The sequence below is a fragment of the Cricetulus griseus genome, chromosome 5 (assembly GCF_003668045.3).
Source record: "Cricetulus griseus strain 17A/GY chromosome 5, alternate assembly CriGri-PICRH-1.0, whole genome shotgun sequence".
NCBI lineage: Eukaryota > Metazoa > Chordata > Mammalia > Rodentia > Cricetidae > Cricetulus > Cricetulus griseus.
Genome location: NC_048598.1, coordinates 165,597,731 through 165,624,436, shown reverse-complemented (window position 1 = coordinate 165,624,436; position 26,706 = coordinate 165,597,731). Strand labels below are relative to the sequence as shown.

Here is a 26,706-nt window from a genome sequence, read left to right as displayed (position 1 = left end):
GAAAGGGAGAGGGGGAAAGAAGAAAACGAGGGGAGAGGCAGAGAGAGAGAGAGAGAGAGAGAGAGAGAGAGAGAGAGAGAGAGAGAGAGAGGTTTGAGTTTGCCTCTTAAAGAAACCTTTGCACCTGCGTGCAGACTACGTAGTGATGAAGCAGCCATAGGACCCTGGGCTGACCAGGGTACCGCCTGAGTGCATCCTGCCAGGTGACAGGGGCAGGCAGCATAATGCCTGAATCCTTACAAGAGCCATCTGCCCCTTGCACCTCACACGCTTCTTGTATGTGTTCAGTGAAGTCACCCCTTTAATTTTCAGAAGCTTTATGTCTGCTGTCATTCTGTACCAGTCTACTGAAGCCCAGAGACTCCACATGTATATGGTGTTTGTCATTCAGCTACTTTTCAGTGTGGAAACGTGGCAAAGGCTATAAAGCTTTCTCTAGGTATTCTTTTGGCTTGTATCATCTTATACATCTACATATAGATATTACATATTTACATACATATAGCTAGGTCACTGTTCTACAACTGAGTTGCCCCCCAGCCCTGTTTTTATTACTTGAACTTTAGGTAATGATTTTAATGTCTAAGGGTTGCTTTTGTCTATGTATTTTACTACAGTAGCCAATCTCTTTCCATTAGCCCTCCATCCTGGCATTCACACCAGTGTATTGTGCAGGATTTTACATTCCATAGGCTGTTGCCTCGGAGAGCAAAGAACTGATGCTGTCATTTCCAGTACCAGGTTATTAAAGACTGACTTCTTTCTTGGGTTCCCCCTATAATCACTTACAGCTGTGGGGAAGCCAGCTTATGTTGTGAGGGCTTTTGGGTAGCCTAAGTAGAGACTGGGAAAGAGAGAGAACCAAGGAATCCAAATTAGTGAGTCAGCTTGGAAGCAGCTCCTGCCGCCTCCAGCCAACTGCTTGACTGTCGCCATGGAAGTCCTAGGCTAGGTAGGGGCAAAGCCACTTCCTGTTAAAGACCAAAAGGAATGGTCAAGTCATACATGCATACTTAAAAGCTGGTAAGTAGTAGGATAATTTATTATGCTAATTAAGTTAACCACCTGTATAATTAGTTCAAATTCTACTTTAAAAGGAAAACAGGACTGAATGGAGCTCAGTTGATAAAAGAATTTGCCTAGCATACACGAAGCCCTAAATTTAATCTCTAGCACTGCCCAAATCCTGTGTGTGGGTACATGCCTGTAATCCCAGCATTAGGGAGGTGAGGCAGGACAAACAGAAGTTCAAGTTCACATCAACTACATAGTGAGTAGAGGCCAATTGTAAACAATGTATGACCCTGTATGACAAAAGCCTCCAGAAGCCTTCAAAGGAAGACATGGCTTTAGTTGAAGGCGTCATTAATCTTTTTTGTTGGAGTGTGCACCTCCATACTTACTTAACTCAAAATCACCATTAGCTTTGGGAACATGTTAAGTTCTTCCCAGATTTGGTATAGGCTAGAAAATTTCCAGGTGTTTCTCAATTAGAAATGCTGCATGTTCTTATTTATTTAGTTTTTATGGCATGACCTTGTTCACACTAAGCAATACCCCAGACCAAAAGAGCTAGAGATTATTTTTTTAACTTTTGCTTGAACTGTAGAAAATTATTCTTGGCATAAAAAACAAAAGAAGCATAGATGTGAGGTGGTACTGGTGGGACATCCCCTACCGCCTTGGTCATTGGTCACCAGCCCTCAGTTCACTGCCCATTTTCTGTTTGGCTACTTTAGAAACAGAAAGAATCAAATATAGTGCAATTCAGTGGTCTTCAACTTCTTACTCATGTTCCTCTAAAGTGAAGGGAAAACTTCCTTAAATACTGATATAAAATTAAATGTGAAATATTTAATATTAAATGTTTAAAAGTCACCATAAAATATTCTGTGGTAAATTCAATGTAATGTGTACTATTTTATCTTTGATATATTCAAAATGCTTTTTAAGATATTCACCAACCCCACATCTGACAGAGGGCTGATCTCCAAAATATACAAAGAACTCAAGAAGCTAGTCTCCAAAACACCAAACAATCCAATTAAAAAGTGGGGTACAGAACTAAATAGACAATTCTCAATAGGGGAATTTAAAATGGCTGAAAGACACATAAGAAAGTGTTCAACATCCTTAGCCATCAGGGAAATGCAAATCAAAACAACTCTGAGATACCATCTTACTCCTGTTACAACGGCCAAAATCAAAACCACCAATGACAGTTTACGATGGAGAGGATGTGGAGAAAGGGGAACACTCCTCCACTGCTGGTGGGAGTACAAACTTGTACAGCCACTGTGGAAATCAGTATGGTGACTCCTCAAGAAAATGGGAATCAGTCTATCACAGATCCAGCAATTCCACTCCTAGGCATATACCCAAAAGAAGACATTCATACAAGGGCATCTGTTCAACCATGTTCATAGCCAGAAACTGGAAGCAGCCTAGATGCCCCTCAACTGAAGAGTGGATAGAGAAATGTGGTACATTTACACAATGGAGTACTACTCAGTCTCAGTGGAAAAAAACAATGGAATCTTGAAATTTGCAGGAAAATGGATGGAACTCCAAGAAACCATTCTGAGCGAGGTAACCCAATCACAAAAAGACAAACATGATATGTACTCACTCATATGTGGATTTTAGACATACAGTAAAGATTACCAGCCTACAATCCACACTGCCAGAGAAGCTAGTAAACAAGGAGGACCCTAAGAGAGACATACATGGTCCCCTGAAGAAGGGGAAAGGGTCAAGATCCCCTGAGTAAATTGGGAGCACAGGAAGAGGGGGAGGGAGTAGGAGAATGAGAAGGGAAGAAGAGGAGGGATGCGGAGGACATGAGGGAGCAGAAAGGTTGAGTCAGGGGAAGAATAGAAGATAACAAGAATGGAGATATCATAATAGAGGGAGACATTTTAGATTTACAGAGAAATCAGGCACTAGGGAAATCTGGAAATCTGCAAAGATGACACCAACTAACAATCTAAGCAACAGAGGAGAGGCTAACTTAAATGCCCTCCCCAGATAATGAGATTGATGACTGACTTATATGCCACCCGATAGCCCTCATCTAGCAGCTGGTAGTTGTGGTAGACCCCCACAACTAATCACTGAACTGAACTGGAATCCAGATGCAGAGAAGGACGAGTGAAGAGCAAAGGTGTCCAGACCAGGTTAGTGATACTCACTGAAACAGTTGACCTGAACATCAGGAACTCTTGCTCCCCAGACTGATAGCTGGGATACCAGCATGGGACTGATCCAGACCCCAGGAACATGGGTTTCAGTGAGGAAACCTCAGAAATCTATGGGACATACAGTAGTTCAGTACTTATCCCTAGCATAGGTGTGGACTTTGGGAGCCTAATCCACATAGAGGAATACTCCCTGAGCCAAGACATACGGGGTGGGCCTTGGCCCTATCCCAAAGGATATGATAAACTCTGATGACACTCTTTGGTAGGCCTCACCCTCCAGCGGGAGCAGAAAGGATATGTGATAGGTAGGGTTTTAGTTGGGGGGGCGGGTACAGGGAAGGAGGGGAGGGAGAGGAAACTGGGATTGTCATGTAAAACAACCTTGTTTCTAATTCAAATAAAAAAATTAAAAAAATAAAAACAAACCTATCAATACAGGCTCCATGATGTGACTACCGTTTAAATTCACACCATTCTAACGTACATGGGGAGAAAGATACTGGAGAACTCTGTAAACTGATGGCAGTCTGGGAGACATCAGGTACTTTCTGACCCTTCTCTTTTTCCCCTCAAAGGACCATCCTCTAAAATACCAGATTCTAGGGCAAGATGACTCCATGGGCACACCTGCCATGAAGCCTGTGACCTAATTCAATCCCTGGGACTGGCATCTGTGAAAGGAGAGCACGGACTGCTTCTATTATGAGCACGACGGGCATGTGAGCACAGCTGCGCGCGCGCGCGCGCGCGCACACACACACACACACACACACACACACACACACACACACACACACACACACACACACACACACACTCACGTAATAAAGAATATCACAGGAATGGAGAGGTGACTGACCAATTAAGACCACTGGCTCCTCCTCCAGAAAACTGACTGGGCTTTAGTTCAAGCACCCACACGGTGGCTCACAACGGTCCATGATTCCAGTTGCAGGCACCTGACACCTGACCTCTGTCAGCACTGTGTGATACATAAGTATACATGCAGGTGAAACACTCATACACATAAAAAGCAAGGAATACCACACTTTAGAGGAGTAATTTCTCACTTCCAAGGCAGTTATTGTGAATCTTTTTAATGTCAGCCGGCCAGAAATTAGAATCACCGGAGAAGGGAGCCTTGCTTTGAAGAACAGTCCTGAATGATGTGGGAAGCCCTGGCGCAATTGTGGCGCCACCTTCTGGTAGGAGTCCAGATTTACAAAGGCTGAGAAGCTCATTTGTGCCATCATTATGGCTCACTGGTTTGTTTCTCAGGGGAATTCTGGAATCTCAGCTCGGGGAAGTGCAGAGGCACCCACCTTGTGGACTAAGTGACCACTGTTACCCTCAGTGAGACAGTTACTCTGGACCCATTCCAACTGTCGACAACCCGGCCTCATGGACAGATATGGGCTTCTCAACATCTCAGGTTACTATTTAAATAAATATATATATTTTCATCTGTTCCTCTAGAGTGAATATACTGCCTTGACCGAACAGGCATAATTTTCCTCAACCTGTCCTCCAGAGTATTATTTAGCGATGCACCCCCATTTTGTTTCAACTATGTAACACTTTTGCCTTCTTTCTAATTATTTATTTGTATTTTATGTACTTTGGTGTTTTACCTGTGTGAAGGTGTCAGATTCCCTGGAACAGTAGTTTCAGACAGTTGTGAACTGCCATGTGGGTGCTGGGAATTGAACCCCAGTCCTCTGGAAGGGCAGCCAGTGCTCTTAACCACTGAGCCATCTCTCTAGCCCCTTCTTGAACCTTTCTATTGCCCTGATAGCAAAAGCACTTCATGTTTAAGAGTATAAGCCACTGAAGTTTCCAAAATGGTCAGATTTATTACATTGTTACCATTGAGAACCGCTCAGAGAATAAGATCATCTGAATTTATGAATGCAAACAGACCCTTTAACATGTGCACAAGGAAAACACTAGTAGCATGGAATTATACATTTATACATTTGACAATTGTTAGTAACTTTTGAGTTGTTACTGGCAGTAAACATACATATTGGGGTTAATTTCCATTTCACTATGAAGATGACCAAAAAAACCCAGAGTAGAGTCGTGTCTCCCTCTCCCCCAAATTTTCTACAATAGGGTCTTACACTGTAGTCCAGGCTAGCCTGAAGCTCATAATGAAGCCAGCCTCCATTTTGCAGCAACCCTCCTGGTTTAGCCCCTGAAACACTGGGGTTATAGGTTGATCAACCATGTCCAGGCATAGTACTTTTTATAGAAATGCAACCATTTAACAGGAAATGATCATGACACCTGTGTTAAGAAGTAACACAAAGAAATAAAACCTCTGGGGGCCTGTGAGATGACTAAGCAGATAAAAGTGCTTGCCAGGTTCCAAACCAGAAGCCTGAGTTGGATCCTAGTGGGGGCTGTGAGATGACTAAGCAGATAAAAGTGCTTGCCAGGTTTCCAAACCAGAAGCCCGAGTTGGATCCTAGTGGAAGAGGAGAACTGAAGATCTTTACTCTCCACCTCCAGGCCTGCTCTCAAACACCCAGTGGTGGTTTGAAAGAAAATGGCCCCACAGGGAATAGCACTGTCAGGAGGTGAGGCCTTGTTGGAGGAGGTGTGTCACTGGGGGTGGGCTTTGAGGTCTCACATGTTCAAGCCATGCCTAGTGGCTTTCTCTCTTCCTGCTTCAGGTCCAGCTATAGAACTCTCCAGCACCATGTCTTCCTGCATGCTGCCTTGCTTCCTGCCATGATGATAATGGACAGAACCTCTGAACTGTAAGCCAGCCCCAACTAAATGTTTTAAGAGTAGCTGTGGTCAAGGTGTCTCTTTACAGCAACAGAAACCCTAATCAAGATACATCATCCCCACCACACTATACTAATAAAATAAAAAGAGCTCTGAGAATATATGCAACGATTTTTAAAAAGCCATTTATTTAAAAAACTGGTTTGTCAAATCACATACACGAGCAGGAGAAACACAACTATGGAAGTGGCCCTGTGATAGACACCAGTGGGGCGCTCACACAGTACCTGTAAATACAGCTAAAACAGGGGTCTGCTGAGGACTAAGCTTCAGGCTCCTACCTGACCCCTTGTTGAATGGCTTTAATTAGCATACAGTGAGAGGTAGAGTCCCAAGTGTAGTAGCTGATGCCTCAGGGCTCCGTTTAAACACAACAGAAATGAAAACCCCTTCCCCTCTGAGCAGGGAAGCCTCGCCTATCATTTGTATCCTCCATACAAACAGAAGCCAAAGTTTCCCTCCCCAAATGCTTCAGCATTCCCACCCGAAAAGTGTGGTGTCAGGCAGTGTGCTCGAGACATTTAGTTTTCTTCACCTTCTGATTCAGATTCTACGAGAAAAGAAAGAGAAAAATCAGGTATTTTATCAGATTACCTTAAACGAAGCTAGAAATGAGCTTGTATGAGCAGCCCAATGCTGTGGTCTGCCTGGGATGTTTTTACCATGTATTAATGAGGTAAAAGTTACTCGAGAGAACAGATCAAGACCCAGTAAACTTCTGATGGTGCAACAAGTCCACACGCATCACTGGGGAATTGAACCTTCGATTCTAAGATAAGCTTCCACTCTGTGCTTCTGTCTCCAGCACAGCTGACCTCCTGAAGGCGCTGAAGCCCAGTTCAATCTCACCAAGTGAGGCCAAACCACACCTTGTCATCCTTCTCATCTTCCACCAAGTGGATAATCTGAGTTCCTTTTTTTATATTTCTTTAAAAAATTTTTATGACCTTGCTTTTAGATGTAGGCAAAATAAAATGGTTGTATATGAAGACACATTAAGAATTTTAAGGAAAGGGAGGGGGAGATGACCCAAAATAAAGGGATCAAGTATTTGTTCAGTGACCACCAGAGTTGTCAAATGATGTTACCTTCTTCTGCATTTTGTAGCCACTCCACAAATTTCTTCATCTGGTCAAGAAAGACACTTTTGCCTTTGGCGGCGTGCGCTTCTTTATACCACTTCAGTATTGCTTCTTCGCTCAGAACATCGGCTGCAGTTGGAAAGCAAGATTGCCAAGTTACAACAGGAATGCCATGTTTAAAAAAAACTCTGGGTGTGGGGGCGGTTCTGGAGAGGTGGCTGAGGAGTTAATGAGCATTTTCTGCACAATCATGAGCACAAGAATTCAGATCCCAGCATGGATCAGTGTCCAGAATATGCCTATAATCCCAACTCCAAGGGTGTGTATATGTAGCATTGCTGTGGCCTATAACCCCTGTTCCAAGGGTCTCTCTCTGCCCTGGCTCCAAGGGTGTCTCTCTCTCTGTATTTATGTGGAGGATGATTGCTGTGACTTATAACCCGGGCTCCAAGGTCTGTGTGGGGAGATAGAATTGCTGTGGCTTCTCGAATCCTACAGAGCCAATGAGAAAACTTGAGCCTCTAGTTGGGGTAAAATGTGATAGAGGACATGTAACTTCTTCTTGCCTCCATTAGAGTCCCTTTCTCTCTCCCTCCCTCCAAGTTCACTTCTACATAGCACAGAGCCATACCCTTACAATTAATTAGCTTAGTAAATGTTCTGTCGATGACACCACATCAGTCAGGATGCAGTGCAAGCCACACAGGTCAGTACTGAGCAAATCTGTTTTTGGGAATGAATCAGAAATTCTAACATTTAGAAACCCATGTCCCAACAAGTTGTATCACACTGTGATTAAGGTGCAACCTCAGCTATGGGGCACACACATGTGAGCCTAAGAGCTGGAAGCTGAAGAATGGTCCCTGTACCACAGTGAAAGACAGCCAAAAATGTCAGCTATCTATTATCTAAAATTGTAAATGGCACACCATTAAGTTATCATTATCATGAACTTAAGGACAGGGAAATATGAAAGTAAGAGCTTATATACTCTGCCAGTATCCTAACCAGTTGTCTTTTGGGATTGTGTCCCGTGTAAGAATCTATTCCATTACATGTACTGATAAATAGAAGTAACCATGAGCAATTAAACATAATTTTGACTGATAGATATCAGGAATTATTTAATATAGCATTCATTTAAAACATTAGTACCATTTTCATAACAAAAGCATTTAGTTTTACTTTCCTTACAACACAAACAAACAAACTGGCTTTTGGAAAGGGCTCGTGTATTAAACTGAAGAAATGGGAGGGAGACAGGGGAGAGAGATGGCTCAGTGGTTAGAAGCCCTGGCTGATCTTCCAGAGGATCCAGGTTCAATTCTCAGCACCCATGAGGGAGTTAACAATCATCTGCAACTCCAGGCCCAGAAGAGAATGGCCTCTTCTGGCTCCCACCAGAATGAAAATGCACACAAGAACCAGGCACACACACAGTGCAGACACACAGACAGAACATCCAGATATTCAACATAAATAACCGGATGTGGCTGGTTTAGAAAAGTTTTTTTTTCTTCACTCAAAAAATCATTTAATATATAATTTTTCGAAAGAAAGATGTCTGAATTTACTCATTTCTAAGTGCACAATACCCCGGTATGTAATAATCCCAGCCCTACAGAATTATTCTTATCCCCCAGCCTTTTTGATGCATCCCATAATCTCCACCACCTCAAGTCCATTTCTTATAAAGGGAAACAGCAGGCAGTTATGGCCCCCAGGAGCAATTTTGCAAGAATACTACTCAGGGGTTTTAAGATCCCTTTTAACTGGGGGATTGTATTTAAGACACTTCTAATTTAGATTTCACTATTTTCCAAACTCTCTTGATCACTCACCCCCTGGGAATGCAAGAATTTTCAGCATATATGTTCAGTCATATGCAGTTTTTTCACCTCTCTCTCCTCAACTACTACTGTTATAAAAATAGTTTGGTTATAAGGCATAACAAATATGGAAGACTGACAAAAATATAAATGGAAACTGCACTCTTTCCTCACATTAATGAATGGGGATTACACAATGAGCCAGACAGCTGATCTCACCTGCTGTTCAGACACAGCTTGCAGGCCTTCTGAAGGCAGTGCTCATGCTAGTGTTTTATCACCCCATAGAGGACAAAAGGAGCCATGCCAGTACTGAAATGTGTTAGTGACTGGGATGGAAATGAAATCAAAAGACTGGCAAAGCCATATCAAATATATCATCTGCTAAAGTCACATAACAGTACAATGAGTTCTGAGAAGTTAAGAACCCCATTTATAAACCTTTAATCCAGCACTCCTGAAGCAGAGGCAGGTGGATCTCTGTGAGCTCAAGACCAGCCTGATCTACCTAGTTAAGTATTTTTCTGAGAGGTTTTATTCTGTAGCTAAGGCTGGCCTTGCCTCCTCCTGCCTTAGCCACCTTGTATAGCTGGGATTCCAAGCAAGAGACACCAGACTTAGGTTTAAAAAGGAATTAACTCCTGAGGAATGAAGAAAGGGCAGGACATTTTTATCTTACTAAGGAAAAGTGGGAGAGGGTTTTTTCTTTGTTTGTTTGTTTGTTTGTTTTATGACAAGCGTACGGTGTTCTCTTAGGTTAGATGATATGACCATACAGCATGCATTCACCACACAAATAGTAGACAAACACAAGGACAGAATAAAGAAGATGAGAACTATTTAGTTTTCCAAAGTGTCATTTATATAGTAAAGTCTAAAACTGTGCCATTGGAAACTTCAGAATTATACATGGGGAGTGTCAAATAGGGACAAAAGTCAAAAAATAATTTCCCCGAGAATGCTGGGAGAATCTCCTGAGAAGGGTGTTCAAGTTTGTTTTTTGTTTTTGTTTTTTTTTTTTAAAGAGAAATAAGAAATTGTTTTAGAAACATTTGTATAAAGCACAGAGTTTAACCTAGGAGGTTTCTATAAATAAGAAAATTCAGCCACGCATGGTGGCAGGCACCTTTGGAAGCAGAGTCAGGGGCAATCTGTGAATTCAAGCTAGCCTGGTCTTCACAGAAGGTTCCAGAACACCAGGGATACTGGGGGACCCCAGGAGGTGAAGTTCCAGGACAAGCAGTTGTGAGTGCATGATGAGGTGCTGGGAACTGAACTCTGGTCCTCAGCAGTATGCCCCAACCTCTGATTCATCTCTCTAACCCTTCAGTCTGTATTGAGCAAGCTCCCCAGGTGAGTCCTACACACACAACTGGGAAGAGACTAAACTCACTCATCATTTAGGCTTTTCTGGAATAAGTCCATACAGAAACAAATACAGCACATATCTCCTCTGCAAAGTGCCTGTTGTGCAAAATAATAGCAAAGTGAAAATCTGATTACAAGTAAAAAAAAAACATAACCACAGTAACCTAGCAACGCTCATAATGGCGGTATTACCATCTGTTCTCCAGGGATTCCTTCTTCTCAAGAGAAAATGTACAATTTTTTATCCAAGAAAATAAGCTGTATATGTAAGTCTCATACTTAAATACACTCATTACCTAAAAATAATAATTTTAACATCTCAGTGGTTTATCTTTAGGCCCCTACTAAAAAAGTTTTCTGATTTCCATTCAAACCAGCAAAACAAACGTGATGTTGGTGTCCTTCCTGCTGCAGACAATGACTGACTTGGTGTTATTTAAGAGGCGTCCTTGAAAGGCCTATGGAAAAGCTGCCACTTCTGCCTTTTATTTTCTGGGTGATTTTCTAATTTCAGGTCACTGTCCCTTGGCTGTGGGACTGGAACCTTGTAGCTGAAGTAGTTAGTTTTAGTTCATGTAATTAGTTGCTATGAGGAGCCTAGAGGGGAAAGCGCTGGCATTGATAGGCACAGTGAAATCTGAAGGTCTTTAGTAGTTCACACGCCATTAGCTCTAAATCCCGCCCCCTCTCCAAAATCCTAATGTTTTGAATGCTTCCCCCCTATCTCATGGTGCTATTACAGGCTGTGAAGCCTTTTCCCCAAATGAATATTACTTTCTACAAGCTGTTTCTTTGTCAGGTATTGTGGTTACAATACAAAAAGATGTAACACTAACCATGCCATAGGGGTTCTTGTAGAGTAATTAACATTTAACTATGGTACCTGAGACAGAAAATTTGGGTAACACTGGTTACTGTGGAGGAGATGGGAGTGGGGTTGGGAGGGTGGGCAGACAGGGTATGGTGCTGGCTCAGAAAGCAAACATTAACACCCACTTGTCCCTCAGCCTCTGCAGTCTTAGATAACTCAGACATGGCACTGTCGGGCAGACGGCTGCTGGGTAGGAGTAATGGAAGCATCACCTGAACATTTTTTAAAAAATCATCTTCTACAAAGAGGGGTTTGCCTACAGGCATGTTTGCACAGCCCATTCAGGCACCACATCAGAAGAGGCTGTCAGATCCCCTGGAATTGTCATTACGGATGGTGGGATGGTGGTAAGCCATCATGTAGGTGCTGGGAACTGAACTCAGGTCCCTTATAAGAACAACAGGTGCTCCTATCAACTGAACCACCTCTCCAGCTCCCAGGTTTTTCTTTTTAAAATTAATTTTCTTTATGTGTACTGTTGTTTTGTCGGCAGGTACATCTGTCTGGGTGCCACGTGTATGCAGTGCTGGAAGAACCCCAAAAGGGTGATGCTTCCCAGGGAACTGGAGTTACAGATATTTGTTAGTAACCATGCTGGGCCCCGTGGAAGAGCAGCCAGTGCTCTTAACTGCTGAGCCACCTCTAGCCCCTTGGGTTGGGTTTTAAATGGGACAATTACTTGGTGAGCCCCAATTTTAAGATACTACTATCTTTGGACCACATCCAAAAAGAACTAATGGTGGATGGCAATTTCAAATGAGATTTAGCAGTTATTACAATTTTTAAATTAAAAAAATTACCAAATTATATCTAGTTAATTTACTTCTTGTATGTATATTACGGTGAGTCACATGTAGAGGTCAGAGGGCAACTTGAGCGAGTTGGGTTCGTTCTCTCCTTCCACCAGGTGGTTCCCAGTTGTCACCTCTGGCACCCCTACCTATTAGACCACCTTTCTGGCATGATAATTACTGTGAAATATTTCATTGTCTTAGGCTTTTTCTATTGATGTGATACAACACTGACCAAAGAACTTGGGGAAGAAAGGGTTATTCCAGCTTACAACTTGTGTATCAAGGAAGTCAGGGCAGGAACCTGGCTATCATGTGCTGTTTACTGTCTTGCTCCTTAGAGCTTACTCTGCCTGCTTCCGAACAGCAGGCTGGATCACCAGCCTAGGGGTGGCACTATCCACAGTGATCTGGATCTTCCCATAGCAATCAGCGACATTAAGAAAATGCCCCAGATTCTTGCCCATGGGCCACACTAGTGGGGTCATTATCTCAATTGAGGGTCCCTTTTTCACTGGTGTCAAGTTGACATAAAACTAACCAACATACTTGTTCTGCAAATGTAAAATATCACCCCCCCCCAAACATTGTAAGATGTATTTGTTTTAGGAATCTGGGTTAAAATGAAAATTCACAGTGAAATACCATTAAGCATTTAGAAAATACCTATTAATCAACCATGTTAAAAAATGATAACAAAAAGTCTAAAGCTATTATTCTAAGCACACAACTTTGGAGGGCAGGGGTGAGAGATACAACTTTACATAACCCTAACTAAACTGATTTGGTTAACAAGAAGTAAAGAGAGGCCTGGAAGTGAAGAGAGGCTGGTTGGGATGAAAGAGATAAGCAGCAGCCAGGGCGTGGGGAACACAGGAGTGGGTAACGGGGCATGTGTGAAGTCGATCAAAAGACACCACACGTTCAACTGATACATGCTAAGAAAAACAAAACAAAACAAAACAAACAACAAAAAAAAAACCTGCAGGCAATTTTAAGAATACAAAGGGAATGTATCGAATAACCTCTAATGAGCCGTTTGGTAATGTACAAAATGGATCTCCCAGTTGCTCCTTCCCTGTTACTAAAACTGCATCATCTAGACCTAAAACAGTCCAGGATCACTTTTGTATGTTGTAGGTATGGAGACTGAGATCAGTTAGAGCATTTAACATTCATTTTTAGCGCCAGTTGTCATGGCAACCTAAGCCTTATAAATACAATGAAAAGACAGTAAATGTGAATACTTAAAAATAGCCTTGCCTTGGAAAGACAGGAGAATGGCTGGGCCAAATAACTAAAATGTCAAGAGAAAGGCTAATTATTCTAGTAATTTTCAAGTCAGCCTTATGGCACCGAAATGGGTCTGAACACAGTATATATAGCACTTTGATAATCACTGTCATTAGAGCTAATTGTTACAATTTAGAAGCAGACTCAATTATCTTATATAATTACATTGGTTCACTAAAGCCAAGAAACAACCAGTTCATGCCCAGTCTTTGTGGCAGCTTTACTGGTAACAAGTGTTCAGGTGCTTAACCAGCAAGGGTCCTGATGCACCGAGTACACACATGCCTTCTCTCTTTCTGTGATGCGGCCAACCCTGAAATGTTCAGCAATTATCATCTCTGCTGTTCTTCCATAAGGACAGGCTTGTGATCTCTGCCTGGCCCAGCTCTGCTCTCAGAGCTCATGCAAAGCATAGATGCACAGTGATGAAACACGACAATACCTTTATAAAAGAGAACCACGATCTTCTGGAAGGCTTTCATGAAGTGGATGTTGTCATAGCAGTATTCCTGAACCTTCTGCAGGAGAACAAGCTCTGACTGGCCTTGGGAACTGAACACAGCCAGCAGGGGTGCATATTGCTATAACAGAGCAGAGGGGAAAGGTGTGACCTGGAGCCAACACTGCTGGAATCTCAACAGCACCTATGATGTTCACTTCAGGATTGTTATGTTACGTTCAATCAAAGCGAACTGTACACCAGTGATCTCACTAGATCATTTTCACTATACCCACTATAAACAGACCAAATAAGGCTACCTATATTACAGACAACAGCGAACCCACAGTGTACACTGGGCATTGTGGCAGTGGAATAGCATCCCCAAGGGTTATGTTGCAGCCACCTCTGCAGTTAAGATATGACATTCCTTCCTTCAGTCCCAGGCACCACGAGCCACCAAAAGGGTCTCTTTCTGTTGTTCCCACACCCCCAATGTCTTTGCTTTTTTGTTAGCGATGGATAGACATTGCCTTCTCTAAGACCTACTCATTTCCTTCCCTGGAGACTTCCCCATCACTAGAACAGATCGTTCATTCCTCTCAGCTCACAAACACCGTATGTTATTGTCTATGGCCACCTAGTTCACATTCTGACCGTGACTTCTTAACTGAACTCTACACGCAAGATCTGCAGTCCCACTCTCCTTCATGCAAAGGCATGCTCATCTATTTCTGCAAATATACCACTGACATAATTGATCTACCTCTCTAATTCTAATGTCTACTCATTGTTTACTTAAATAAAAGAATTGGGTATTTTTTTTTTCCCATGAAACCCAGTCAATAACTAGCTCATATTTCTCTTTGATGTTTGACCCTAAGGGTGACTCTGGATATTTCTGGTGTTTTTATTCAGAACCCATTTTGAGATATTTCATGTTCTTATATTTGAAACACTGTAGGCAGTGGCAGATTGGAAAGGAAAAATGTAGACAGGACATGTTGACTTTGGTTCAAGGGGAGATGCAATTGGCATCCACTTGTTTTTGTGTTTCTCATTGTTTGAGAAACGGTCTCTTGTAGTCCAGACTGGACGATCTTCCAGATTCCACCTTCTGAGTGTTGGGGTTTTAGGACTGTGGCATCATACATAGTCAGTTCTCCCTCTCATACCCTCAGGAGGGGCAGTGGACCTACCAGAACTGGTCCCAACTAAAACCCAATCATTACCTTTAGGTGCTTAAGAGCCTGCTCTGCAACGAGTTCCTCCTTCTTGTTCCACTCAACAGCATTCATGACACAGGTCCAGAGGAGCCCGATCACGGCTGTCTCCGGGAGGTCGTTCCTTTTCATTTCCTCTTTGACATAAAGCACCACCTACATTTTATGGAAACAGTCAGTGAGCAACAGCAGACCAAACATAATGTTCAGAAGCTAGTGTTATTTCTCTCGCTGGCCTGTTCAATAACAGGTTTGGGCCAGGGTGGGAATTGCTGCGCTCAACTTCTCCATTCCCACTACCTCAAATGACGAAATGAAGGAAAACTATAAGATCCATTTTACCCCATAAACTTAGTTCTAAACAAAAGCTGCTAGATGGCATGGACTAAGAGAAAGGCTCTTAGTTTTTCTCTAAGTATAGGGACAAACCCTGGGGCTTCAGTAAAGTAGGGCACATGAGTCCTCCTGACATTCTTTGGGTTTGAAGAAAGCAAAATGTGAATTTTTATCTGTTTCTCAAAATGAAACTTGATAGATATGCCTTGGACTTGCACAAATCCATTCCCCACCAGGTATTCTCTAATTCCTTCTTTTGAAACTGTGAAGTACAAGTACACCCCCCCCCCACACACACACACTTCTTGTCTTTCCAGACAAGGAAACTCTATAGGTGAGGATGACCTTCTGTTCCTCCTCCCTTCACCTCCCAAATCCTGAGACAGGCCACCACACCTGGGTTATGAGGTGCTGGTCCCAAGGCTCATGAATGTCAAGCAAACATTCTACCGATCAAGCCACACCCCAAATTCTGTCATTTTCTTTCTTTGATTCATGTTAATCCAGCAATACTCAGCAGGTTATCTCCCATTTCAAATTATGCATAAATGTGAAAACTTATCCTCAGTTCTGACATCTGGAATGTAGGTTCTTCTAACAATAAAAACTATGCCCTTTTCTTACTGAGATACAATCACAATTACAGGTTAGGTCTTAGCAGTGGTTAAAAGCCATATAGTCCGTATCTCAGGTATGCTGCTCTGTAACTAGTAAGATACCCACTTTCCCTTTCTTCGTGTGTGAGAAGATAATGAGAGAGGGTTGAGTAGCCCTCAAGAAGTGGCTGGACCATCCCAGGCTCAGAGCTGCCTGTAGTTCCCAGTAGGAGTAAGAGCAGGGGGCAGACCTGCATCTAAAATCAGCAGTATGGTTTTTCCTGTAGGCCCCGCCCCCATAGAAAGTCACACAGAACTCAAGTATGGCTGGATACAACTGCTGACTGTAAGGCCATGGATGCATTTGTTGTTCTAACACCTCCACCTGGTGGTCAGTTATCAATGTGAGCTTCTCCAGCTTGCAAACATTTAAGAACCCAGGTAAGAAGCTGTAGCACAGGGATTTGGGAGTAAGGAGGAGGAGAGGGTTCCCCAGCTTAAGTTTGAGTTTATTATGTCACATAAAAAGGGCATTTCTCAGCCTAAAGAATATCTTTCCAGATGCATGAACAGTTAGCACTATCTAATACATAGGAAACTATGCTGACACATGACTCCAAAACCTACACTTTTACACACAGCTTTCATAAACAAGATGCTGGCCCAAATGATTATTCCCCTGTGGATTTGGATTTTCTGGAAGGTGATGGGGTACAATTCAGTGGTGGAGCTCTTGCTGTACATGTGCATTGGGTTTGACTCCAATCACCATGAAAATAGAAACAAGCCCACACATTCATACCCAGTGATGCAAAACACCCAGCCCAGACACAAAACACTAGCTATTGCCTAACACCAGGTAGAGAATCCACAAGAAAACAGAAATGCCACTCTATGGAGTATTCTAACAGCAGAGAGCCAAGTTTGTATGTTGATGAAACAGTTTGATAATCATAGCAGCCTGGTGAAATAGGCCATTTGAACCAAAATAACATTAATTTCTAGAATAGCCCAAAATGCAATAAAAGAGGATCTTGAGCACTTTGAGCAATGCCAGAAAAAAGAGGATAGCGTATGTACATCAATAAAAACCAGGGAGGAAAATACACGTGCATGCGCGCGCGCACGCGCGCACACGCACGCGCGCGCGCACACACACACACACACACACACACACACACACACACACACACACACACACACAGAGTTTTTGGAGTGCTAGGGATGAAAACAGTGGCTACTTATTCAAGTGCTCCACCAGTGAACACACCTGTACCCATCAAACGTGTATGCTGCCCGAGACAGTTTCCTACCTCCCGGAGGGAGCCCTGTCCCCACCCTTCACCCCCACAGGTTCACCATGGCCTCCTACCTCCTTGATAGGACATTCCTGAGACAGTCGCTCTTGCAGCTCCTTCTGCAGCTCCTTCCTGGTGCCCAGTGACTGCTGGACTCGGAGAAAGTCTGACAGCTCTTTCAACCCCGCGTCAGTGAAGTACTTAGCAAAATGGTCCACACTCTGTCTGTTCACTGGGAAGAGTTCCTGAAAGAGAAAAGGATGGAAATTTCCACATTCATACACTTGTGACCTCTCGTGCAGATGACAGCTGCACCACAGCAGAGTACTATTCCTAGTGCAGCTACTAAGGTGAGCACGGCTTAAAATAAGACATTTTATACAGAGGATTGATTATGCAATGCAGACACACTGGCTTTGCTCACTGGAACCTTCAAGTCCCCTTTCTTCACTTTAATCAATAGTAGCACAGGAGTAAATTTGCTTGACCAAATGAAGGATAAAACTGCTGGCTGTGCGGTGGTGGCATGCACCTTTGATCCCAGTATTCTGGAGGCAGAGGCAGGTAGATCTCCGTGAGTTTGAGGCCAACTCATCTACAGGGAGAGTTGCAGGAGAACCAGGGCTACCACAGAGAAACCCTGCCTTGAAAACCAAAACAAAACAAAAAACCAAACCAAAACACCCCCCTCCTAAACCCAAAAGAACAAAATAGTACTTGAGTTCTTTTTAACTTGAGAAGAAAAAACTGAAATCATTAACTACTCATACTGCTTCCTTAACTGAGATAGTTTCTTTCTGTAAAGCTGAAATGGTGGGGATCTCTAAGGAATGCCAGTGGTCCCTCCTCTTCTGAAATGATAGGGATCACCAGGGGCCCCTCCTCCCTACAAGGACCTCCATTGTCATCCTGAGCCAATGCTGCCACTCACTGTTCAGAAACAGAAAAGGAGCAGCGGTATTCTCATTCTCCTCTATGATGGTGGCTCTCCACCAAGATCTGATTGAGACTCAAGCTAGTTACCTCATCAACTCCCCCCCCCCTTTTTTTTTTGAGACAGGATTTCTCTGTTTAACAATCCTGGATGCCCTGGAACTCACTTTGTAGATCAGGTTGGCCTCAAACTCACTGAGACCCCACCTGCCTCCTATGTGCTGGGATTACCCGGCAACTGCTCAGTTTCTTACATAATTCTGGTGGGATATTTTGTTAAAACAATAAAAAAAAAGAGCAAAACACCCTAACTGCTTTCATATTTTCATCACTTTATTTTACCCTACACAGTTTGGCACTTGCTCAGTAACACTTAGTCATGATCTAATCCTGTATGAATCCAGTACCCAACTATGGCAGTAATGACAATTTTCAAAGCTCCCACAATTTTCAAAGTGCCGTCAAGTCTAAAAAAGCAGACATGTGCTTTGCACTGGTTAGATCTACATGCGTGCAGCCAATGGTTCCGTAACTCTTCCCAGTGGAGAAAGATCTGCCTTGGGGTTGCTGCCAGGGAGAGGAGCCACTAGAGAGAACAACACAGTAGTGGCTGCTGCTGGACCCCCATTACCATCCCCAAACTTCCCTCAAGTCACACATTGTATGTCAGAACAGAGCCTGTGGGAACATCTATCAAGTGTGTGCTTTCATGTCAAAACAACTTTCTCACCATATACCAAGACTTCAGCATCTTGGTTCATCTATGGAGTGGTCCCCCTGCTCCCACCCCGAGAATGAAAGTGTACTGACACTTCCTTCATAGTAACTATTTAAAATACAAGTGTATCTTTCTATCTATCTATCTATCTATCTATCTATCTATCTATCTATCTATCTATCTATCTATCTATCCATCCATCCATCCATCCATCCATCCATCCATCCATCCATCCATCCGGATCTTAATGAATCACACTCAGTTCATCAGGCTTGGTGGCAGGCACTCCAAGCCATGGAGCCATAAAGTAGTAACACAACAAGAAGCTTAGCAGTTGGCATGTGTTAAGGACAGTGCTGATGGCACTAAGGTCAATCCTGGCTAGATTCCTCAGTGCAGCCACTGAAAATTCCTGTCAGGAAGACCACGGCTGTGAAGCAGAATCCGGTTATGTTCCAGTGCATGCCAATCATGTTTGTGGTTCATTTATGAAGCAGATGTGGTCATTTATGAAGCCTTGTTACATTGATTACTGCTCTCCATAAGGTGCATAATCTGTTCTCCTATAGCCTTTGTCCATATAATTTTCTCTCTACAGTGTTTTGATGACCCCAGCTTCACCATTTTAAAAAAATTATACATGCTCTACCTGTGTGTTGCTCATTCCCTTGAAGCAGGACATCACCTCATAAAAGCGAGGATCTATTTGCTTTCTTTTAATTCTCCTATTCCCAGAAAAATTTGGCATGTAATATGGAAAAACCAAACTCAATGAATAAACAAAAGAAAAAGCAACTCTGCTTTCCCTTTTCTCTAGGGATATGGGATAGTTTCTCCTCCCATCCCCTCTCAAGTCACACAAACTTTTCCTTCTCCTGTGACATTGCTGAGAAATGGCTAACAATACTATTTTTCTGAACAGTTACATAAACTATTATATATCCCCTGAGCATGTAACAGATGCCAAATGTCTCATGTGTCTCAGGGACTCTCAGGCACCTACTGTATTTGTGTATCTCAAGCACCCTCCCTGTCCCACCCAACTTATGTCGTGAGCACTTGAGAGAAACAACATCTATGCTTCTCATTCCCACAACACACAGACACACAGATCTAGTAAAACAGTTAAATGATTAACTGTTCATCTAATTAACCAACCTATGGTTAGCTGTTAAGAAACCAGACTTAGTGGACTGGCAGCATCCCCTCCCTCCCTTCCCCCCACATTCACACTGCCTACAAATAGAGGCAGAAGTAGCCAAATGTCCTACTCTATCTCCATGCTGACCAATGACTTTTTAAAAGTTTTTATCTTAAATTACATCCATGCACATGTGTCAATATGTAAATACATGTACATGGATGCAGAGGCCCTTGGAGGCCAGAAGGGAGTGTTGGTGTACTTGGAGATGGAGTTACAGGAGGCTGTGAACTACCTCTTCCTGACATAGGTGAAGGTAACTTCTGCAAGAGCAGTAGGCACTCTTAACCACTGAGCCATGTCTCCAGGAGGGCCAATAACTTCGTGTGGTCAATAGAAGGTAGGTTTTTAATGTGTCTTAGGACCATTTGATGACCTATAGTCTCGTCCTATGTCATTTAGACACAACGATCTAATAGGAGCTGATCCCACAGTCTGGTTCCTGGGATGCATGACATTTGGAACCCAGCTAATTCATGGATAATTCACAGGCTCACTGGCGGGATGGCTCACTGGGTAAATAGGCTTGATGCAAAGCTGACCAATTTGAGTTTGATCCCCCTAACAACAGAGTAGAAGAATAAACTCCCACTAGTTGTCCTGACCTCTCTATATGCACACATGCATGAACCACCGTCCCATTAAAGGAAGAAAGAAAGATGTAACATAACTCCTACTCTAGATATCATGAGTATCTATCTGATTTGTTGAGATTAAAACTTTAGTTTTGCAAAAAGTCATTTGATATAGAGAAAGTATCTGTTAGTTTGTTTTATTATGCTGGGGATTGCAACCAGGAAGACTTTGAGCATTTTAGGTAAGTTCTGTACCACTGAACTACCACCACAGCCCTCAAGAGAAAGTTTTACTATTGACAAAATGTTAATACCATGTCAACTAAATTCCAATATTGAGGGCTTGCATCTTGCATTTTTTTATAGATGGCTATGACCATGTATCAGATAGAAAGCAACTTAAGAGAAAGGGTTATTTGGCTCACAGTTGGGGGGTAGCAGGTGGCAGGAGTGGCTTGCTCGCAGCACCAATTAGGAAGCAGAGAAAACACATGCTAACACTCAGCTCACTTGCTCTTTTCCCTTCTTATTCGGTGCAGCACACTGCCCCATAGATGGTCTTACAGTGTACAGAACTCCCTGCCCCAATTAACCCTCTTTAGGAATGCCCTCAGAAATTCCCAAAGGTTCCTCATGATAGGCTTACGGGTACTTCATTCATTTTATTTAAAATATATTAAGCTGTATGTAAGATTAAAATGGAAGTACTTTCTATTCGATGAGAAATGAAAGGAACAAAGTCCAGTTCAGCACAGCTTGGCATGTCACTGACATGACAACATGCCTGTGGCAGCCACACACACAACCTTTGATGCACAGATACTCACAAGCAGCCGCTTGTCCAAGTTGGCTTTTCGCAAGGAAGAGGTAACGGAATTGGCATCTTTCTCTGCCATCCAGGCTTTGAAAAGCTTGACAGCAAAGGAGGCTGCAATGCCTGTGAAAAGAAAGTGAAACGTCATTCTTGTGTACCAGGGATCACTTGTGAGGATGTACTTCTGATCAGGTTTCCTGAAATGGGACACAGTTAATTTGGAGCGAAGAAAAACAGACAAACGTGCAAGCACAGCTCGCTTGTCACACGACAAAGGAAGCATCTTTATGAGAAAGAACCTGGGCATGGTGGCTCATGCCCCTGACAGCAGCAAAGGGAAGTGGAGACAGGAGCATTGCTGTAAGAGCCACAGTAAGTTTGAGGACCGGTAGGGGGCAACATGGTGATATCCTACTTATAAGAACAAATGAAGGACAGATAATGTTTGGAGCTCATGTTGATGCTAAGACCACTGCTGGCTATTTGTGTCATCTGTTGCATGTTGCTTTTACTAGAAAACACAACGGTCAGACCTGGGATAACAACAAGCCCCCTCCATTTGGATGAAGACTAGAAATTATGACAAAGATTTGCAGGCAAACAATATAAAAGTGTTTAATAAATTCACTCCAAAAGGCTGGGAAAGAGAGAAGGCTTCCTGCTGTATTCACTCCTTTCCTGATGTTTTCATTATAGAAGTAAAAAGGCCAAGGGAGCCAAGGTTGGTGTGGGAGAGCCCAGAGAGCTACATGGCAAAGGGCGTGGCTCTGGAATGGCCACTGAAATTGAGCTGGGATAAGCTAATGGACAGAATGACAGTCTGAGAATCTATTTAAGATTCAGACTCATAATTTTTACTAAATTTTATTTTGTTTTATTGAGTTAGGATTTTGCAATGCAGCTCAGGCTGGCTAGTAACAAGCAATTCTCCTGCTTCAGTTTTCTAAGCACCTGACATGACATGACAGAAGTGTTGTTCTAGTGACGGCTGATTTGTCAAGTGATGTCAGTAAGGACCAACAGTGACTGAAGTGAACTCTTGGCGTGGATGACCACCAACCTTTCAATTTACACAACAGCAAGACTGCTTAAAATCAAATCAAACACTTCTGGAATTTTAAAAGTATCTTAGATGTGCAGATGTCAATCAGGAAACTACTCAATCCCTTATCCATGTTTGGATCATGCTAGCTGGCTGGCAGACAGCTTTTCTGTAACACTTCCAGTTCCTAAATATACATTTATATTGCATTTGACAAAGACTTACCGGGTAGCTGAATTATTTAACTGATTGTCCTAAATTGGATGTCTGCCTAGTATTGGTGGCCTAAGCAGCTACCAATATCACCTTTATTCCTTTCTACAAGAATCCTATTTTGGTCAAGTCAGGTTGACTTCTGAGGAGTCTCCATCCTGGCACCTGCTTCTGAGTCATTGCTTCAGTGACTTCAGCAATCTATGTCTCCTGGCAAAGCACCTAGACCTATAAGCTAAGAAGTGCCTTACTGCTGAAAATGAATATGGAAGAAGCTGTGCATAGTTGACTGAAGACACATGGCAGTGACCTGGAAACCACTCTTGGGATGCAGTCCATGCTATGAGCAACATTCCAATTCACTCATGTTTACCCTAACTTTACAGTTACTATTTCCTTTAAAAAATCATGGTCAGAAACATGGCTCAGCAGTTAAAGGTGCTTATGCTAAGCTGATAACCTGAGTTCAATCCCTGGAATCTACATAAAGGTAAAAGAAGAGAGCTGACAAGAGTTGTTGAGAGGTTGATACATGCATGCTGTGGCAATAAACACACACACCCAAACACCCACACCCCTAAGGAAATACACTTTATGTATTATACACTAAAGAATCTTATGCTGATTACTCTTCATGATGATTTTTCTGTGTGCTACTGGAGGTGAATCCTCTGCCTGCATACACACTAGGCAGGTGCTGAATCGTTGAGCTATATCCCCATCCATAGCACAAACTTTGAACATTATTAGTAGTTTGTGAACCAATATAACTTTAATACAGTTAGGTAATGAAGCAGAAATAAGACTATTCTGTAACCTGTCTGGTAAGAAAGAAAACAAAGCATGATTAAAATTTGCAGCTTAAAGAAAAAACATCTATATTTAAGCCAATCACTTTGTACTACAAGGGACACCTGATGGTAACCCTGGGATGTTTTTGTGGTTACTCTTTCAGTGAGTGGAATGGTCCTATTTTCTTGGATGGTTACTAAATAGGAGTTGAGAAAAGGTATAATTTCTTAATCCTTTCCTAATTAGGAATTAAAAACCATGGTGCAAACACAAGATCACTCCCATGGCAAAGGCACTTTCTTCCCCATTTACTATAACCAATTTCAAACTCAGAAAAGGCGAATAATTAAGTCATAAAGCAACCACCTAAATTCTGTAATGGTTGTTGTTAAAGACTTATTATCTTATTTTATGTACATGTGTGTACCTGAGTATTATATATACAACTCATATGCACATGTACCCATGGAGGCCAGAAGAGGGCATTGAGTTCCCTGAAATAATAGGCGGTTCTGAACCATCTGATTGTGCTGGGAACTTAGTCCTCATCTTCAGCAAGAGTAGAAAGTGCTATTGACTACTGAGCTTCCTCCCCCCCATTAATTAATAAGATGACTATTTTCTGTTGTGATGGCTAGGATAATTTAGTATAAATTATCAATTGTATATAAATTAAAAGATATAAAGTATCTTCTTTTTCTATGCCTAAAAGGCTAATACATAAGACACATGAAGTGTCCTGAATTCTTTTCAGAAAAATGCTTTCAAATATCACAGTATTAACAATGGCTAATGATTTTAGAACCATAGCCCAAACACTGTAGAGAACCTGCATAATGCCACTTGTCTCTTGACTTGCTATTTTTTTCCTAGCTACAAGAGTACAAGCCCTCTCACTACAGGCATGAATGAAGATGGGCTGTCCTCCACAAAGGAGGAAAACTTCCCAGAAGAAACAGATGTTCTCACAAAAGCCACTTTAATTTATTTTTAAGGAAAATAACTGTTTTATGTTAAATTATAATTTGCATACCATTATCCTCCTACAAGAAAACAGCCCACTCTTGTTTTATTCTATAATCAATTACTGCAGTAGTGCCAGCCAAACTCCTAACAGTTTAGAATTTGCCTAAGCTTCTCTCTGCTGCAGCAATCTTGACTTTGAAATTATTCAATGTCTTGGACAATGATGCCTTTTTAAAAAGATATTTTAATTTACATGTGTGCTTATGTATGTGCATTTGTGTATGTCCAAGGTCAGCAGAGTGCAGGCTCCCCTAGAGCTGTGGTTATAGACAGTTGTGAGCTGCTGGGAACACAACTCTGGTCTCCTTCAAGAGCAGCAAATGCTTTCAAACAATGAGTCATCTCTTAAAAATGAGACTAAAACCAACATCCAAGAACCCTGTAAGGCCTTCATGTTTTTCTTCCTTTCATTTAGGCAGGGCAACTGCTATGTAGTTCAGGCTGGCCTGTAGCTGAACATAGTACACACTTGCAGACACACAGACACAGACAGACAGACAGACAGACAGACAGACAGACAGACAGACAGACAGACACACACACACACACACACACACACACACACACACACACACACACACACACACACACACACACACACACACACACACGGCAGGCCATTTTCTACCTGTCTATAGCGTCCCTTTCCCCCCCCCTCACATGGGAAAAGACCCCAAGCACAATTACCTTCTTTGACTAAGCTGTCGGTGAAGAGACTGGTGAGGATGGCTGCTGGGAGGGTTCCATTGCCCAGCAGGATGCCCGACAGCATGGCCAACTTTGTCTGCTCTGTTTCCGAAAATGCTTTAAGGAAGAGGAGAAGCTGTGGGGCAAACAAAAGAAATCATGTCTACACAGACACCAGGGTTAGAAGATAACAATGCAATGAGATCCTTCCATGTCCAGGTGGAGAAGCAGATCACTATATAGTACAGTTGTCATACACTGGACATACATGTACAATGACAAATGGACACTGTAGAAAGTAATGCTGTCTGACATAGCACTTTCCTCTAGGTTCATGAACATGTAGCTATAAATGAGCACAAGAAGAGACACTTGGGAACCATGTGCATACATAATGTATATTTGGCTATGTACATGGAAAAGGGAAGCATACAGTGTGAGTGTGTGTTCATGTACGATCAACAAACCAAGATATCACCGCATGCCAGGGAGTGAAAGTGCTGAAGTTAAAATCTCCATGTATGCATACATGTGTACATGCCCCCCCCCCCACACACACACACATGCACACACATGTGTGGGAGATACGGTCCAGACTGGCCCCAAGTTGAGGATCTTTCTGACTTAGATATTTGAATTTACCTTTTTCATTTCATCTTCAAATGCCTTTTCCAAATATTTGTATCTCCTGATGAGTTTATTGAAGACCTAAACATAAAACAGAACCATTGAGTTATGCAAACAAGTGTAAGACCATAGAAAGAAGGGTGGAAATTTATCTGCTGTCATAGGTCCGCAATGACAAGAAGGTAAATGTTCTCATATGATGACATGGGAACTATAAGCATTTCAAAGGAGGTGCCAAATATACACATAGGATAAAACGAATTACAGAATGGCAAGAAATGGAGGCTGGAGCAGTGGATTCATGGTTGAGAGTGCTTGCTCTCTTTCAGAGGACTGAGTTCAGTTCCCAGCATCGGGAGGCTCAAAGGCTCCTATAACTTCAGCTCTAGAGGAATAGGATGCTCCTGGCATTCCAGGACACCTGCGCTTATAGAAACACATAAAAATAAACACACTAAAACAAAAAAATAAAGGAAAAAATAGAAACAGGTGGAGCCACAAGAAATAAACAAAATAGGAGTTTTAATCTTCCAGATGCAGAGGATGAAAATGGCAGAAACAAACAGTTCCAGGTATAACCTCAGGTCTTTGTAAGGTCAGAAAGCTGGGATCAGGGCAGGTAGATCACCATGTGTTTTTGGTAGATTAGCAAAAAGCACAATCACTTTGCTGTAAAGAGTTACTGGTCCCACCATCCCTACAGAAACCTAAAGCAGGGTTTGCCTCTGTCCTGATCTAGGCTGTTGTGTGTGAATGATGTCTTTCCTGGAACAGGGATGCTGTAAGTACGAATTGTCTTTAGTAGCCATGGAAATGGTGGAATGTCCACATAACATTCTTTCACAATTTTGGTGTTTCCTTATAACTAAGAGGACCAAGTACAAGTACCTAAAAACTCCACGGCTCTCAAACAACACACTATGAAAGTATTTGCCATGAGCTAACAAGGTTTACAT

At 42.4% G+C, this 26,706-nt stretch overlaps 1 protein-coding gene across 1 annotated transcript in view; it reads right to left on the bottom strand.

Annotated features, from left to right (window-relative positions):
• Positions 1 to 6,099: 6,099 nt before the first annotated feature.
• Bzw2 (basic leucine zipper and W2 domains 2) overlaps positions 6,100 to 26,706 on the bottom strand; it is a 51,098-nt gene continuing 30,491 nt past the window's right edge. The window contains exons 5-12 of the mRNA XM_027419749.1: positions 25,766 to 25,831; positions 25,124 to 25,259; positions 21,377 to 21,486; positions 17,197 to 17,367; positions 14,902 to 15,048; positions 13,673 to 13,811; positions 7,085 to 7,207; positions 6,100 to 6,546 (exon numbers count right to left, since the gene is read on the bottom strand). Coding sequence (XP_027275550.1) covers positions 6,518 to 6,546; positions 7,085 to 7,207; positions 13,673 to 13,811; positions 14,902 to 15,048; positions 17,197 to 17,367; positions 21,377 to 21,486; positions 25,124 to 25,259; positions 25,766 to 25,831 — 921 coding nt within the window. The 3' untranslated portion in view covers positions 6,100 to 6,517. The remainder of the gene's footprint in view (positions 6,547 to 7,084; positions 7,208 to 13,672; positions 13,812 to 14,901; positions 15,049 to 17,196; positions 17,368 to 21,376; positions 21,487 to 25,123; positions 25,260 to 25,765; positions 25,832 to 26,706) is intronic.